A 17249-nucleotide genomic window follows, 5' to 3' on the forward strand; every position below is an offset into this window, starting at 1 on the left:
TGGATGTCAACTTCAATCATCTAGTGAGAGATAATAGGGGAGTTAACCAAGGAAGTATCAGTGGGAAGGGAAAAGGGGGCAGATTTGAAAAATATTTGAAAAGCCAAAACTAAACAGGATGTGGCTATTGATGGCAGGTGAGGGAATTTCCTCCTTGCAGTCTGGCTAAGAGGAGCTTACCTGATGAAATTACACACTTGAATTGGAAGCATGTTTACATTATTCCTTCCTTCCTCTGCCTTTTTGAAATTGCTTTGTGAAGGTACCTTGTCCTTCCAACTCTAAGGTCAGGGACCAATCACCCACACACAGCAGCCTACGGAATAATACAAGATCTGTGTCTGGGAGGAATATTCTGGAGACTATTTGGTGCTAATTTTTCATTTTATAAATGAAATGAATACAGTCCTGAGAGGTTCACTTGCTAAAGGTCACACACCAGCTTTCAGGAAAAGTCTGCAATGTTATTGGAAGCCTTCCCCTTTTGCTCCAATCCTACTTGTGGGGCAACCTTCAAAGGATGAAGCTTCATCCCTTGTATGTCAGAAAATTGGGTCTGTCCTGGAAGGAGTCAGTGTAAAGGTTACCAGGGCAGGCTCTAGTATCCAACTGCCAGCACCAGTCTCCTCACGGGGCCCCTCTAGATCATACGACCTGACTTGCTCACCTCATATGTGAAATGGAGATGGTAATACTTTAATTTTATGGAGTTCTTATAAGGACTAAGTGAATAATGCCTGCCAAGCCCTTGGCCTAAGTCGAGCTCATGGAAGGTTCACAATAAATTTTAGCCATCTTTTTTATTGCTTTGGGTGATTACTTGATTTCACTTGCCTCTGTCTTGTAGCATGTAGGACGCCAACATTAATAACAAACACAGAAGTTGATTGCTCTGGTATGAAGGGTGCATGAAATAATTGTAGGTGAGTACTGAAGGGAGAAAAGAAGGAAGAGAAGGAAGCAAGGAGGGAGGGAAAGAAGAAGGGAGGCTCCAATATGGAAAGATCTTTCTTATAATCTGGCCCACATACTGAAATGTGAAAATGTAGCAGGTATTTCTTTTTAGTTTTTTTTAATATCTAATTAGTTTCATATGACAGTAGAATGAATGCACTTTGACACATCACACATAAAAGGAGTATAATTTCTCATTCTTCTGGTTGTACATTATGTAGAATCACACTGGTCTGGTCATGTAGTCATGTATGTACATAGTGTCCGATTCATTCTACTATCCTTCCTATCCCCATCCATACCCCTCCCATCCCTTCACTCCCTCTGCCTAATCCAAAGTATCTCTACACTTCCCTGCCCACCCCCATTGTGAATTAGCATCTGCATATCAGAAAAACTATTTGGCCTTTGGTTTGGGGGGATTAGCTTATTTTACTTAGCATGATATTCTCCAGCTCCATTCATTTACCGGCAAATATCTTAATTTCATTTTTCTTTAAGGCTGAATAATATTCTATCATATATATATATATATATATATATATATATATATATATATATATATTTCACATTTTTTATCCAGAAGAACACCTTGGTTGGTTCCATAGTTTAGCTCTTGTGAGTTGAGCTGCTATAAACATTGATGTGGCTGCTGCATCACTGTATTGTGGCAGGTATTTTTATTGTGAATGTTACCCCTTTTCTGACCTGCAAAATATTCAGCCTGTTACCAGAAAATGGGAGAGGTAGAGAAAGATGGTATGTCTCTGCAGGGTAGTTACTGTCAGAGGTTTGCTGTTGTTTCTAATGCTAAACTCAGTTCCTGAACTTCTCAGGTTGTACCTTCCAGATGTTTCTGTGTGCCAGTTATAGGCTACAGAAAGAACAGAGACAAAGTGCTCTCCTTCCATGAGCTTGCATGAGACAGAGACAATTGACAAAAGGATTTACTGAAGCACAGAAGCTTCAGTAGACTGGGTGCTGTGAGGATTGGCAGCATGGACTCATGGTTAGAGCACCAGAGTTTGGATCCAGCACTGGGAAACTTTGTGACCTTGTCAAATTAGCAAGCTCTCTAAGCCACAGTCTTTACCTATAAAGTAGTGACAGTGATGATACTGAAGGAAGAAATAAGGTTAAGGAACAAATAAGTTGATACCCGTAAGGGACTTGGCCTGGCATGCAGTCCACTCCTGCACCATTGTCTGACTCCCAGCAAGAAACAATGGTGGCTCAGAGGATGGCCACTCTGAACACTGAGATGTGAAATCCTCCAGTTTAGATCTTGAAGAAGGAATGGGACATTTTCAAATAGAAGGAAAAGAGTTAGTCCAGTCTTGTGAATATAAATAGATGTGGCCTACCCAAGGGATTTCCAGAACTGGTATAAGAGTATTGAGTTACGCAGGTAAGTAAGGATCCTATTTTAGTGAGCACTGGATGCTGAGTTAGACTGGCTCCTGTCATAGTGAGAAGTAATTAGAGTTGTTTGAAGAGGATATTAGCATGGGCAAGGCGATTTTTAAACAATTGATTTGGTAAATCAAAATGAGGATGGAGACTGAAATCAGGAGTACCAAGTTGGGGACAGTTGCAAAAAAGTCTGGGCTTTGTTGTACTAAGAACCTTAGTTGGAATATTGTCAACATAGAAAAAAGAATGAGCATAAGATATAAAAAAAAAAAAATCAAAAGGTGACCATATGGAAGCAAGTATAGGGATGAGATGCCTGGGAGATGTCAAAGTCACATGCCTGGATGGCAGGAAGGACTGTCTCTATAACAGATAGTAAGTTTGGCGGATGAATGGTTTGGTGAAAAGCATTATGTGTTTCATTCAAGTATCTCTGCACTTGATCCAACCATAGACCCACGTGGGAGCTAGAATTTGTAGAAGCAAAATTGAAGTTCAAGAGAAGCCAAAACTAAAGCTAAGGAGATAAGCCTAAGCTAAGGAGACATAAATCTATATATCCAGAAAGCACTATGTGGGGTTGAGGGGGAATGAATACAACATATAAAGGAAAAACATAGTAACGGCTTGGCCGCGAAGAACTTCTTTATTTATTGTCCTATTTCACAGAATTTAAAAGCTGCATTGGATATTAAGACATTTTGTAGAATAGGGAATGAAGGCTCAGAGAAGCTAAGTGAATGGGTTTTCTACCAGGTAGCAGAGAATCAGGCTTGGGGCTCAGGCCTCCTGGGTCTTTTCAGTATTATTCTCATTTTAGCAGCTGCCTCTTGGGCGGGTCCCGCTCTTAGACACTCCTGGATAGGATCTGCTTTGCACTCTATGTTGGGCAGAGCATGCTAGACAGTGCTGCTTCCTCTGCAAAGGGAGCCTGGCAGGAGCACCAATGCACCCTGCTCTGGGCAGAGCACAGGTACTCCTCCTTATAACATAGAGTGGCTTTATTCAGGATGCCCTATAAAGGAGCACTTGTCACAAACACTGATACTGGATCTCCCCCTACTTGTCTCTAATTTGTCTTTTCTTTCAGTTGGTTAACTAATTTTGCAACCTTCATAAAACATAAACCATCTATCACATCCTCTTTGCTTTTTTCACTCATGTGAGTTCATTGATCCATTGTTTATAATCTCCTTCCAAAAAATACTCAGGCAGGATGCAGTTTTAGATGAGGGATTCTTTAAATCTCAACCACATGTACTGCCATATGATGGCAATAATAACTAAATCAGTGAAAAATAAACAGCTATTTCTGGAAGTGCACAAAACTGATGCTCCAGGTACAAACATTTTGAACAATTGAACGTAATTTGATTGAAGGGATAGTCATTTGAGATCTTAACCTTTTTATGAATTCCTTATGAAGCCACAGAAATCTCGATACCTTTCCAATTTTCTTCTCGAAGGAAATAACTTGAAAAATGCCAAGAAAAGAAACAGAAAGCATTTAACATAAGCTGAGATCATTAATACTTAATGGGAAAACATAAAAATCTACTGTGAGGCATTTTAAAACAGCTACTATAAAACCATCCCTTCCAGGAGACTAGGAAGTTCTTCAAAACTAGGGCTTAAATAGTCTTACCCACAGAAGGACTTGACAGAAATAGAACAAGTAAAAAACCCAGGGATTAGGAAGAAGTAGATGGAGAGCAATTCAGATTACTTCATTTAATTGCTATTTGTCATCACAGATTTCCTGAAGCTTGGTACCCCCCCGGGACCACTGAGTCATAGGCTCTTCTGTTATATATATTGTCTGCTGATGAGGTGAGATGACCTTTCAGGATTTCTTCAATTTCAAAACTATAAAAAACCAGTTCTGTTGGCAATATCCGTAGACAAAATTTGTTTTCTGAAACCCCTTTTGTTTTGAACCAGTGAGGTATGAAGTCAAGAAATACTTGGGTTAACTCAAGGAAAGCACCACGATTACAGGGCTTCCCTCTTGCAGATTTCTATGACAATCTCCTCTCTTTCTGGGTTCTTCTGGTTTTGGTCTCGCTGTTCTCTTGCTGATTGATCTTCAGCTGTCCCAAGTCCCCTTTCGGGACTCCAATATCACATATAACCCACTGCAGTCACCTCTGTTCTGAGGCATAATGGAATGGAGAAAAAGAACACTCAACTGGAGTCAAATTCTAGTTTCACCTCTAGTTTTGTAGCCTTGGGCAAAATACCTAAACTCACTCTCTTCTTCCTCTCTTCCACCTTATTGTTTTTTCTTATTTTAATGTTATCTAAATAACTTATTCACAAAATAACGAATACAATAGAAGTTCTTTTGCTGGTCTTAAGTGATTTGCCTGATAAAGCCCTCCTCTCCTTTCTCCCAATGTAACCCATTGACTGAGATTTACAGCTAGCTCAACATGGGGTGCCCCTGAGCCCACTGTGAGCTGGCCCCACCTGTGGAGAGATGTAGGTGGACCAAGAACCCATTGTGTTTGTTCCCAGATCTGCTGTGCCAATTGTACTTGTTCATTTAGAAATTTAACCCAATTATAAATTATGTAAGCCAATGACATAATATGAGTATATAAAAGGGAATTTCTGTTTCTCTGAATTGGTTTTGAAAATTCTCTATGGAGTTGAATTAGTAAAACCTATAGAATTAGATGTGAGTAAAATATTGGGGGGAAAACCCTTCAATCTAAGGGGATTCTAATCTAAATGGGATTCTGCTTTGTGCCTTTAAGTTGTCAATCCACTTTAATGTTAATGAAATTGGGAAATACGGATGACGATTGTGAGTTTGGTTTATGTAAGGAAATGCAGACTGGAAACATGTAGCTTTATTACATGCACAGAAATCCTGGTAGTATTCCTATGGGATTCTTACAATATTAGTTAGATAAGGGTCACATAAAGCACTCAGTAGCATGTCTGGTATTTCATAAGGATTCAGAACCTGTTAGCTGTTATTGTGGCTATTATTGATTTAATAATTGTGCATCCAGGCAATTTTAAAAGAAGAGGGGGGAAAGTAAGGTTAGATCAAATCAATATTTCAAAAGAAAATATTGGGATGAACTTTTAAATTCAGCCACTAAATATTGGACAGCGAGAGGCCTAGACTTCACAGTGATATTTTTGTTTTCTTTATTTTTACATCTAAATATCTTTTTGTAAAATCTAGAGGCTATTGATAATCAGATTGCTGCAAGATTTAGCTGGGAAAAAAAAGTGACTCATTATTGAGGAACAGGCTTTGGCAATCCAAGTGTAATCCTGTTTAAATTTTAACAAATTGCAACATGGCCTTAGGAAGCTGTCTAACCTTTTCCTATTCTTTTTATTCTTTATTAGGGAAGGAGGATGATAAACCATTTTTTTTTCCAGTGCTGGAGATCAAATCCAGAGCCTTATGCATGCTAGGCAAATGTTCCTCTGAGCTACACTCCCAGCCCTGATAAACAACTTTATTAATTTATCATGTGGCCAGAAGAATTACTTCAATTTCTCCTAAGAAAAGTACATATGGTCCTATTTGTGTTCTCTTACTGGAAAGTGAGCTCTACCTGGCTCAGTGTACAATTCCGAAGCATGAAGCTCTCCAACCCTCAGGATAAGGATCAGTGAAATGCTACTTTTTTTAAAAAAAAATTGATTTTCCATCAAAGCTCTAGAATTATTCACTTATTAGGTTGTTTACGCCAAATTTCAACATGTGAAATGTGCTTCACCACAGAAAATGAAAATGACTCAGATTAAAGGGATAGAATGAAGGGAAAAGATCCTGTTTCAATGGATTATGTGTGCCCCTAAATAAGTAGTAATTCCATATTGAAACTTGTAAACACAATGTAAGAACGTGTGTACGAGATGCAATGTTTAAGCTCTTATTAATTTTAGCAGCTCTGGTCAAACTCAATTAATTTCCATTATGTAAAGCAAAGCCCCAATTCTGACACTGAAAGTCAGATTCCCAGTTGTTCAGAGATGAACATTCACAGGTATTTAATTTATGATCACGTACCTAGTAAGTCAGTCCATACAACCATCCTATAGGTAGTTATTACCTTAAAATATAAATAGGAATAACAATGACTCAGAAGATACAGTATGGAAAAAATCCTTTGAAGAGCTGTTCACTCTATTAATATTTTGGGGGAGATGGGAGAGAATACCTCTCCTTAAAAGACAATTCATGAAAGCTCTCCTTCCTCTTTACCAGATCTTTAAAGTATTAGCTCTCTCAAATGTAATTTAATTCAACCCATATTTATGCATGACACTCACCTAGGTTTGGGAAAGTTATAAAGAGGAATAAAAGTGGGTCATCCCTGTGTTCAATAAGTTTGCTATATAAAGTGGGAGACAGGCCTTTGACTAATGTACTTCAGTCTGTTATGTGTGGAGAGCTGAACCAGACCAGGAAAGAGTATCCAATGCCTCTACATGCTGTCATTATGATGTCCCAATGTCAGGTTTTCAGACACACTTAAGCAATTGGCAGTTGCGTAGCCTTTATCTTTGCGATATAACCCAGAGGAGGAAAGCACCTGCCATGTCCACATTTTTTAAGGAAATGATTTGATCATTATAAGCCAGTACCTTAAAAGGGATACCAGATGAGAACAATCCATCATACAATCAATAAGCAACTTACCAAATATCATAAGAGATAAAGAAGCAGATGCATTTGACTTTATGAGTAGCTGTTTTTTCAGCACCAATTTAATTTTCTTCCATGATTAAGTGATAGGCCATATAAATAACAGATATAATCAGTTTCATGTGGAAGAAGATTTGAGGTTCTAGCCTAAACAATAGTCTTATCGCTAAGCCAGGAAAGTGTGACCTTAATCATGCTGCTGTTACATGGGTGAACAGGTAAATAGAAAGTTGCAATTACATTAGAGTGGGTTGGAGCAGCGGATTACATATCAAGTTCCAGCCCGTGGGGATCAGTTGTACTGAAAGACCTATCATTTATTGATGAGCTATATAAATGACTTATAAATACCTTCATCTGAAATGCAGAAATTACTAAATCAAGTAGAACTGCTGAGACCTTATACGAGGCAATTCAGAACAATACAATTCAAAATGCACTTGGATGTATTTTCTTTTAATCATTCTAATAACAAAAAAGCATTTCATTGATACAAGTATAACCTGGTATATTTTTGCACAAATGAAATTTGGTAAAAACTGATTAAAAAGACAAGAGCCAAGAAAACTTTGCTCTCAATTAGGGTTAGAAAAACAATGCCATAAATGAATTGCACTGACAGTAGGAGATTTAAATGGAACAGGAAGGAAGTACAGAAAATTAATATTCCTACGTTGCTTAGGTCACACTACTCTTGAGTGCTTATTTAAGTATTAGCATATTAACATATTTCAAAAGACGTGCATGCAAAGAACAAAACATAATACATATGTATTAAAGATGTTATATTTATATTTACATAGTATAGAATATGATATGTGTTATGATTAAATATGTAAAATAGTATGTGGTATATAATATAGATATTATCATAGATTATGAATTCTATATTTATAATGTTATCTAAGGAAGAATTGGAATTGTGTACCTGAAAAAGCCAAACACTGCTTGTGTAAATACCTGCTTTCAGTTCCTTAGAATTGTTCTCAGCATAAGCAGAGGCCCTCCTCTCCCCATAGATGACTGACCAAAGAGAAATATAGTATGTTCGTTGGGCCATTTCATCTGGCAGAAGACGGTCCTCCTTAGGACCGTCATTAGGATGAACAAAACTCTTACACAGCTCTTAGTATAGAAGGAACAACCATTACTTCTGGACAATGTAATTATCCTTGGATTGCTTTCCCCAGAGCCCTATTTTCTCTACCTGGATTTCCTCTACTGTTACAAGTCTTCCAAACTAAGGTACCCAGGATGGGCCACTGACCCCCCTCCCCCGCCCCAGGGCTAGGAGAAGTACATGGCATATCTACCCCAAGTATCAATGTTACCCAAAGACATATATCCAAAGTATACAATTTTACACAAAGATTTCAAGTGGAAAATATAATTTGCATATTAACATACTAATACATTAATTGAGCAAAATGCTAAAAATAGAGGGAAATCATCTTCTGTGAGATGGCTATTTTCCAACTGCACCCATCCCAACTTCCCAAACTTTCCCAGGCGGAGAGCTCAGCCACAAAACTGTCATTTGCATGACAAAGTTTAAAGGTAATGCCAGGTTTGCTAATAAGTGACTCCAAGCCTGCCATTTCTTCCTTAGCCCAGAAACACAGAAAATGACATATTTAATTTCATGACCTTCTTCTTGCCCATGACTGTCCTTGTTACTATAAAATATTAGAGGTTTTGAGTCTTATTTGTTAGAAAGATTTGTAAATGTCTGGATGTGATAGTAACATATGAATTTTCTTTCTCTTCTTTTCCAGGATGGGACCCAATAAACTACTTGCAGCCTGCACCCAGAATCAGTGAGTAACCTCCTCATAATGTTTGAGTCTTGGCTACTAACAGATTAGCAGAGCAGCAACTAGACTATCTTAAAACCTCAGCATTATGTCTAAGTGCCTGTTCTGGTGTTGATTACCATCACCAGAAGGCACAACCCAGGTGGCTCTGTTGAAGTGTATAAAGTGTCAGAGAATGGGAAGAGAAGCAAGCAGACCATGACCCATGCCCTCAAGGAATTTATAAAGGAAACCAAAGCCTTCAAAGATAGATTTCTCTGATATCTAGCTTAGTGAATAAGTAATATTTATCTTATTTGGAAAAGTTTACATTTTTATTTTGAAAGCATTTACCACTTCTGCCTGGAACATTGGACCATATTCTTTAGTTTCCAAGGTCCCTTCCTTTATAAATATAGTAAGACCTTCTTAACTCAGATGTTGTTAATGAACAATTTTTGAATCATTATTCTAGACTAATCGGAAATATATTGTTGAATGGTCTGCAAAGAATGGTTATGCTAAGCACAATAGAGAGAACTCTTGATAACCCGTGCAAAAAGATTGCATTATTCTCATGGGTCTTCATATAGCGGTCTTTAGGCAAACACATTCAGCTATAAAATAAGGATCCATGTCATTAAGTAGATGTCTCCTTAGACAGACTTTATTGGCAGATCATAGTATTGAAGGTAATAAAACTGCATTGCTTTCAATAAATTCCAACTTCCCTAATTCAGTCTAGCCTTTCTTCCTTACCTTGCCAAACTCATTATTTCAATCAGATGAAGTTTACTATTGTGCAATTTGTGAATATACATATTTACCAATAGAAAATGATCAGTTCCTATTATTTCATTTGAAAATTAATAAATAGAAATTTTAGGTTTTAGGATGCATTTCTGTAACATGGGTCACAGGATAATAGTAGTATATTTACTTTCTTTCACATGAAAAATGTTATACCATTCCATTTCCTTTTTTATAGTTTCATACAGTAGGTTTTTTAGTTTTGGTTTTGTTGTTGTTGTTGTTTTCACTTAAAACTCAATATTTTCACAAAGCAAGCAAGACCACTTTCCAGTACCACAGCAGATTTGAAGTGAGGGAAAAAATCAGACTATGTCCTCCTTAGAGCATGTTGAAAAACTGGAATGGTAACTGAGTCACCTTTCATTTCTTTATTCCTTTATTCATTCCACAAACACTAAGCCATGGGCCATGCTTATTGCAGTCTAGGGAAGTAGTGATAAATAAAATCCTTTTCTTTGTATTCACTATGTTGGCAGCTTTAAAACTAAGAAAGAGATAGAGACAAATAATTTTCCCATATGATAAGTGACATGTTATCCCAATAAGCAAAGTGCTTTGGGAACACAGAAACCACATCACTAGAAAAACTGGGGAAATACTCATAGTAGGTATAACACTTAGCTGAATGAATAGAATTCCTACAAGTAGAGAAAGGAAGGAAAGCTTTACAAGCAAAAGAAGAGCATAGAAAGCTCTAGAAAAATAGAGCACAGTGGGAGTTAGTAGTGCAGAGCTACAGGGTGGGAGTGGTGTATGGTATGTGAAAAGCATATGATCAAGAAAAGATGCTTTTGAAGGATTTCAAAATGACCCCTGGAGTTCAGAGAGAAAGACTGGAGAGTCATCTGCACAGAGTTGAAATGTAAAAACATGGGAATAAATGAGACCACTTGAGGATGGAGAGAGAACTTTCAGGAACACGGTATAAAACAAGTTTCTTTCTGAGACAGAAGGAAAAGGGGGATTTAAAAAAAATAGATAAACTTGAAGGTGAATGCAAAGAAATTTCAGGAAGTTTATGTCTGAGAGCTTCCATTTTCTTTCCCACTGTCTGGTTGGAAAAGCGTGCGATATGGAACTGGAGGACACCAGTTTGAAAACTAATTTAGCCACCCATGATCCATGGGACGTGGGCAGGTCATACAATCTCTCCAGATGTCAATGTCACCATGCGTAAAATGGACGCAAGGATAACAATGAATTAATGAGTTTGAGAACTTTATAATCATGTGAAGGTGCTTCATAAACTATAAAACACTATGCTGAGAAGCAGCTAGAGTGGCCAGAACACTGCTGAGCTACCTGGCTGAACTCTTGTGTATGTAAGAGGGATAACAGTGCATAGATTACAGAGGTGGCTGAGAGCAGGAAAGAGGTATGTATGTCCTGGGTGTGCCCATAAATGATGCTCTAGAGTTGGGGCTGCAGGACTGTTATCCTGTGTGAGTTATCTCCTGTGACTGTTATCTATGCTCCTCCACATCTCTCTGCTTTTGCTTGTACTGCTGGAAAAGATTTCCTTCCTTTCTCTACTTGTGGGAATTCTATTCATTCAGCTAAGCTTGCCCCAGGATACCTCCACATCCATCCCCACTGTTTCTGGAGAAAGAGGGGAAAAAATCACAATGAGAAATGAATAGAAGAAGGGGATATATATAAATGTTTTTAAAGCAGAATGAAGATCCCATTTTTAAAACATGACTTTGCATATAGGGCCATACTATATGCAGCCACATGGATAATTGGATAATCTGGGATTGGAGGAAATCAAAGCAGGTACCCTAGTGGCTAAGGGATAGTGCTTTTGAAAGAGAAATTGGAAATGTTGGTCAATGCAGATTTCAGAAATTTAGAGGCCTTATACTCAAGGGTTGGTGACCTGTCCTCAACTCTGTTTTGGCTGAATGATGCCTTTTCTGTTCAATATCAATAGCCTGTGATCCTAAGATTCTTGTCATTGTCCAAAAAAGTGAGTGGCTTACTCTAAAGGTAGAGTTCCTATATGTCCGCATGTTCACATGTTCTCAACTATCAGCTAAACTCCAGCCACAGGCCTACTTCTCAGAGTAGGTCAGTGGTTGGCAAGACCCCTGACTGGCCTTCCTCTCTTCCCACAGCCCACCCTTATCTCACAGTCCTGATCTCAACCTCTCCTTGCACTTGAGCTTGAGTTTTCTAGCACAATGCTTTTCCCATCTCCTCTGGAATAGAAAAGCACAATTTGCCTCAAGTTCACCTGCCACCTGCTCCTCAGGCCTTCACACAATTCTAAACCTCAGCATAGGATTTGCAGGTTGCAATATACAGAACTGCATGCACAGCCTCCCATGCTTGGACAAGGGTTATCTCACTAGCCACTAGGAAAATGTCTTGTGTCCTCTTAAAATGCTTAGTGAGCCTTGGGGATCCCAAGCAAGAGCTGCCAAGATCTGTCTTGATAGTTACTAAACTTTCCTCAGAGGGAGATTTGAATTGCTAGGGCTCTCATCCTTAATTTGCCAAATGGCAGTAATAAAGAAAATATAGGCTAAATCTTGCACGTTATTGACTGCTATTTTAATTAATGTAAAACATATTCCTCATTTGGGAACATGGTTGACTCATTCAGTCAGTGATTATTCATGAAAGATGAATGCAAGGTGCTAGCAACTATTGAAGATCTTTGAAGAAAATGAATAGGAGCATCTTCTATGAATAATATTTGCAACATTAGGAAAAACCTGTCAAATCCAGACGAAATTCTAGGTTTCTGTGAAACTATGACTCCAGAGATTAATTAGAAGTTGGGAGAGCCCAGAGCTTTTTCTTCTGTGTCCTTCCTCCTCCAATCAACTCCTCTTTTGTCTCAACCTGAGTCACATGAAATTCACCTCCAAACTCCCTGCTTCCTGTACATTCCTTCAGTTGACTGGAGTGACCTGTTAATATGCAGCTTGCCCCAAGACACCTCAACATCCACTCCCCACATGTGGGACTTCTCTACATGGCCTGAGCCACACACAGTGCAGATACATCTCTGCCTTCCCCAAGGAAGGACCCATTGATGCATTGCCTCCTGTGGTGCAGACAGGGTATTTTCCCTCCATCCCATAAACGCCTATCAGTCTTCTTTTGAATGTGCTTTTGAATCACCCATCTCTTGCCAGCCAGACCCCAGTGGCCCCTGAAATTACCATCTCACCCCTGCCTTCTTTCTACTGAAGAAGCAGCTCATCTCTTCCTGAAAGCCCACACAGAGGTGGACATCTCTTCATTTTATTTTTTTGTTCAACCACACTCTACTTCTCTTTCTTGTTTAATCAGCCTGCCTTCCATTTCTGGGTTCTTCATATATTCTCTTCTTTACTCACACCTTCTTTCTACCCTTCATTTATCTCACAGGTCTTACTGACACTTGGGATTGTCTTCTATCACTTTTCCATGTAGTTGGAAGAAATAAGACATGTCCATTCAGTGGCAAACTGAAAATTAGGACTACGGTGGCATTTCAGTTACATTTTTCTCATTGTTCTTCAAAAATCCTCTGCTAGTAGGGAAACAGCTTTATTTGGCTTTATTTGGCAATCCCATGAGTCTCTGACAGCAAGAAAACAGCCCAGACTGTAACATTTCAGATTTGGGGAATCTTGATAAAATGTTGTAGGCAGAATCTAAAACTTGAATTTTCTACTCTAGGTTCTATGCTTCCCTAGGATAGAGAGTAGGGGGGGAATGGCTTCTATTTAATGAACAGAGAGTAATTCAGAATCATTTCTTAGGGCTAATGAACTGAGAAATGTCCTTTGAAACTTCAGGAAGAAAATCTTCTAGCAGGGTTTATGTACCAGCCAAAGAATACACATATTCAAGGGGAATACCATTTTATATCTTGATAGCAGACTGTACTCTGCCAAAGGAGAAGCCTACTTTGTGCACAAGCTGCAGGGGTGGGAGACTTTAAGGAAAGACACACCCCTCTCGAGCTATTACAGATGCTCTCATTCAGAGTGAGTTGCGCTTGTGCCTTAGAGAAGCTTAGCATTAACTAGGAGCCTCCTCCTGGGCACAGTTCCTGGAAGGGACAGTATCTACTGGTACTCAGTGTTCTTGGTGCTGATTAAACTCAAACAGAAGGAAGGAAGCACAGCCGGCAGTGATGAGTGCCACAGGTTGTAGAGATGCGTGGCCTAGACCTGAGTCCATATTCCATCTCGCAAAAAAGAAGCTGAGGTGCTAGAATCCGGGTTGGGTTGTTTTAAAGCTCAGAGGTAAAGAGGGCAGTTACCCATCCTGTTGTATTGATCGCCAGTCCCCAGCAGCCCCACTGTTCCTTCCACACGCCATAGGGCATGCTTCCCATTGTCAGCCCGAACATCCTTCTCTGTAAATCCAGGATTATCAAAACTGGTAGGAAGGGATAGTTAGACTTTTCTGCAGCCTTCCTGAGCTTATGTGAGAATTAAGCCTTACAAATCTTGTAAGATTGGATGAACATGATATTTTTTTAAATGAAGTCTCAACCTTAAGATTCGTGGCCTAAAGATTTCAGCTGACAAGTCCCAGAGCTGCAGAGGAACAGGAGTCCATCCTCCTTGATGGCCTCCACCCCCCCCCCCTCGAAGGACCACTGCAGCTATTCACACAGCTGTAAATTCTGCACAAATGGATGCTGTCATTCTCCTATCCAGAACAATAAACCATGGAGTTGTTAGGGTCTTTCTTCTTTTGTAGGGGAAGGGGTTGTACATTTTTATTCTTGTATGGAAATAATTAACAAAGAAAATGTGGCACCCCACAGTTAATTTGGCTGTTCTTTTAAATGTTTTCCTGGTACCTGAATTATACAGACATATTATTTTAATAAGCTGATCTGCAAGTGTTTTTTCCCCTTCTCATTGAGGTTCGAAGTAATCTAGAGGGTCAAGGTTTCCAATCTTTTTCTCTTTCATTAAAATGATCTGTCATTTCCATTGTGGCTACACCCAAAAGTCAATTTTTTTTTCCGTTTTGTTAAAGTGCCCTATAGAGTAATTCAGTGGTGATAAAGATGGAATTCTTCTCAAAGTGTAACTACTCCCCTTGCTGGAATAAAGTGGCAATGACATTCATCTTTGGAAATTGAATCCTATGCAGGGCAAGGCTTTTTTTTTTTTTTTTAATTTTTGGGTTTTTTTATTTTTTTGGAACTTTTTGTTCTTGAACATAACACTAAATTGAGACAGTTTAATGAGACTGGATACATTCATCTTATCATCATTGTACTTTGTATATCAGGTAGACTAAATTTATGGTACTGCATGAGATATTTTTTAAGGTTTCTCATGCCTAGAAAGTAAGAAAATATGGTCTGTGGCTGTAGCTCAGTGGCAGAGTGCTTGTCTAGCATGTGTGAGGCACTGGGTTTGATCCTCAGTACCACATAAAAATAAACAAATAAATAAAGGCATGTTGTCCATCTACAACTACAAAAAAAATTAAAAGAAAGTAAGAAAATATTACCGATGGTGTTCAATGATGAAATTCTTTTATAAATAATAGAATTTCTTAATTTGTTAAGTGAGGTACAATTTATACACAATAAAATGCACAAATCTTCATTCAGTGTTCAATCCAATGAGTTTTGATAATTGTATGTATCTATATAATAGCCATCCAAACTAAGGAGTTGACTCTTACACACTAAATAGTTCTCTTATCTTCCCTTCCAGTCAATTCCAATCCCAGACCCACTACCTTTCTTCCTCTATACCCCTCACTGGCTAGACAACACTTTCTTATTTCTGTCCCTGTAGTTTATTTTGGCTTATTCTGATTCTCGAACATCACATCAATGAAGCCAGATAGCACATGCTTTATAAGGGTTTCTTTCACACATTATAATATTTTTAAAATTACTGCACATATCTTTAGTTCATTCCTTTTTATTGCAGCATAATATTCCATTGCATGGCTATGTTATTGCATTGTCTATAGTTATTTACTGATTATTTTTGTCTTTGGCATTTGAGTTGTTCCTAGTGCAGGGATATTATGAATAAGACCATATCCACATTTTTGTACACTTTTGTTTATAAATATGATTTCATTTCTGTTGGATAAATGCCAAGAACTGAAATTGCTAGATGAAGGTTAATGTTTAACTATGTAAGAAACTGCCCAACCACTCACCAGCAGCACTGAAAGTTCCATAAGTGCTTCATCCACACTGACAATGGATATAAAATCGTACCTTGTATGATTTCAATTTGCATATCTCCAAGGCTGTTTGTTCATCTTTTTGTGTGCTTATTGCCCATTTGTATACCTTCCTCAGCGCAAAGTCTATTCAAGTTTCCTCTCATTTTTGTTGAAAACAAAACCAAAAAAAATAGATCAATTGTCTAGTGTTGATGTTAAGAGTCCTTATATTCTGGATATAAGCATTTTGTCAGATACATTCATTGTAAATATTTCAGTTTGTGGTTTGACTAGTCACTTCATCAAAGTCCCTCTCCATAAGGAGAAAGTTTAATTTGGATAGAAAACAATGAATTTTTTTCTCTCTTTGGTGGTTCATGCCTTTTAGTGTCCAAAGAAATCTTTGTCTGCCCCTGGGTTGTGAAGATATTCTGTTACTGAAAACGTGGTGATAGGAACTTTTTAAAATTAGCAATAAAAATGAGGACAGTTCGAAGTCAAAGAGGCATGTTTATAATAGCTACAGCACAGGACTGCTTCTATTCTTTTCTAAATTTGTGATTACTTCTTAATTTACAGATGTCTTTTTAATTCATCCCCCTTTCATCAAAGAAATAGAAGGTAGTAATAGAAACTTACATGTTTTGGGAACTGTCACACTTAAAGCACTGGGGAATCTCAGTGTGAGGTTTGAATGCCCTATGTATGATAATGACTTTAGATAATGATCTTTATGTCACAAGTGATTTTACAGCACTATTCATTGTCCTTCAGCAATGACCTCAATTCCAGGGAGACAGAGCAGGCTATTTGTATCCTTTATCCTCACCTTTGCAGCAAGAGAATGATAGCAAATTATCAAATAGCTTAATAATATCGCTTATTGCATAAATATGTGAAATCATTAATACCTTAAAATATAAACTCTCAAATGTATTTATATATATGCACACACACATATCTCCCTATCTATATAGATAAAGATATAGACATAGATATATATATAGAGAGAGAGAGAGAAAGAGATAAAAACAGATACAAACGTATATAAAAGAACCTCATCACCTTCATTAAATCGATGCTCTAACATCACCAGAGCTTAGAAAATCTCTAACAAGCCAGGCATAATGGCACATGCCAGTAATACAAGAGGCTCAGGAGGCTGAGGCAAGAGGATCATGAGTTCAAAGCCAACCTCAGCAAAAGCGAGGCACTAAGCAATTCAGTGAGACCCTGTCTCTAAATAAAATACAAAATAGGGCTGGGGATGTGGCTCAGTGGTCAAGTGCCCCTGAGTTCAATCTGTAATTACCACCACCCCCCAAGAAAAAAGCTCTAAACAGAATTTATCCCTTTACCTATTGTTTATTGACCCATACTGTGTGCTAGATACTGGATACAGGGTTGCAAACAAACGACCAGGTGCGTGACCTCTGGGGGCT

At 38.3% G+C, this 17249-nt stretch overlaps 1 protein-coding gene across 11 annotated transcripts in view; it reads left to right on the forward strand.

Moving 5' to 3' along the window:
- The window catches only part of Chst9 (carbohydrate sulfotransferase 9), a 268994-nt gene that overhangs the window by 131458 nt on the left and 120287 nt on the right, over window positions 1–17249 (forward strand). For 10 of the 11 annotated variants that reach the window (XM_046433284.2, XM_046433295.2, XM_046433305.2 and 7 more), the window contains one exon: window positions 8821–8862. In XM_046433284.2, the coding sequence (XP_046289240.1) occupies window positions 8821–8862 (42 nt within the window). Of the gene's footprint in view, window positions 1–8820; window positions 8863–17249 lie in introns of those variants that run through there. The other variant, XM_058578261.1, reaches the window with a different exon arrangement.

This window comes from Marmota monax, unplaced genomic scaffold (assembly GCF_021218885.2).
Source record: "Marmota monax isolate L192 unplaced genomic scaffold, Marmota_monax_Labrador192_F-V1.1 WCK01_AAM20220418_F8-fsc00126, whole genome shotgun sequence".
Taxonomy (NCBI): domain Eukaryota; kingdom Metazoa; phylum Chordata; class Mammalia; order Rodentia; family Sciuridae; genus Marmota; species Marmota monax.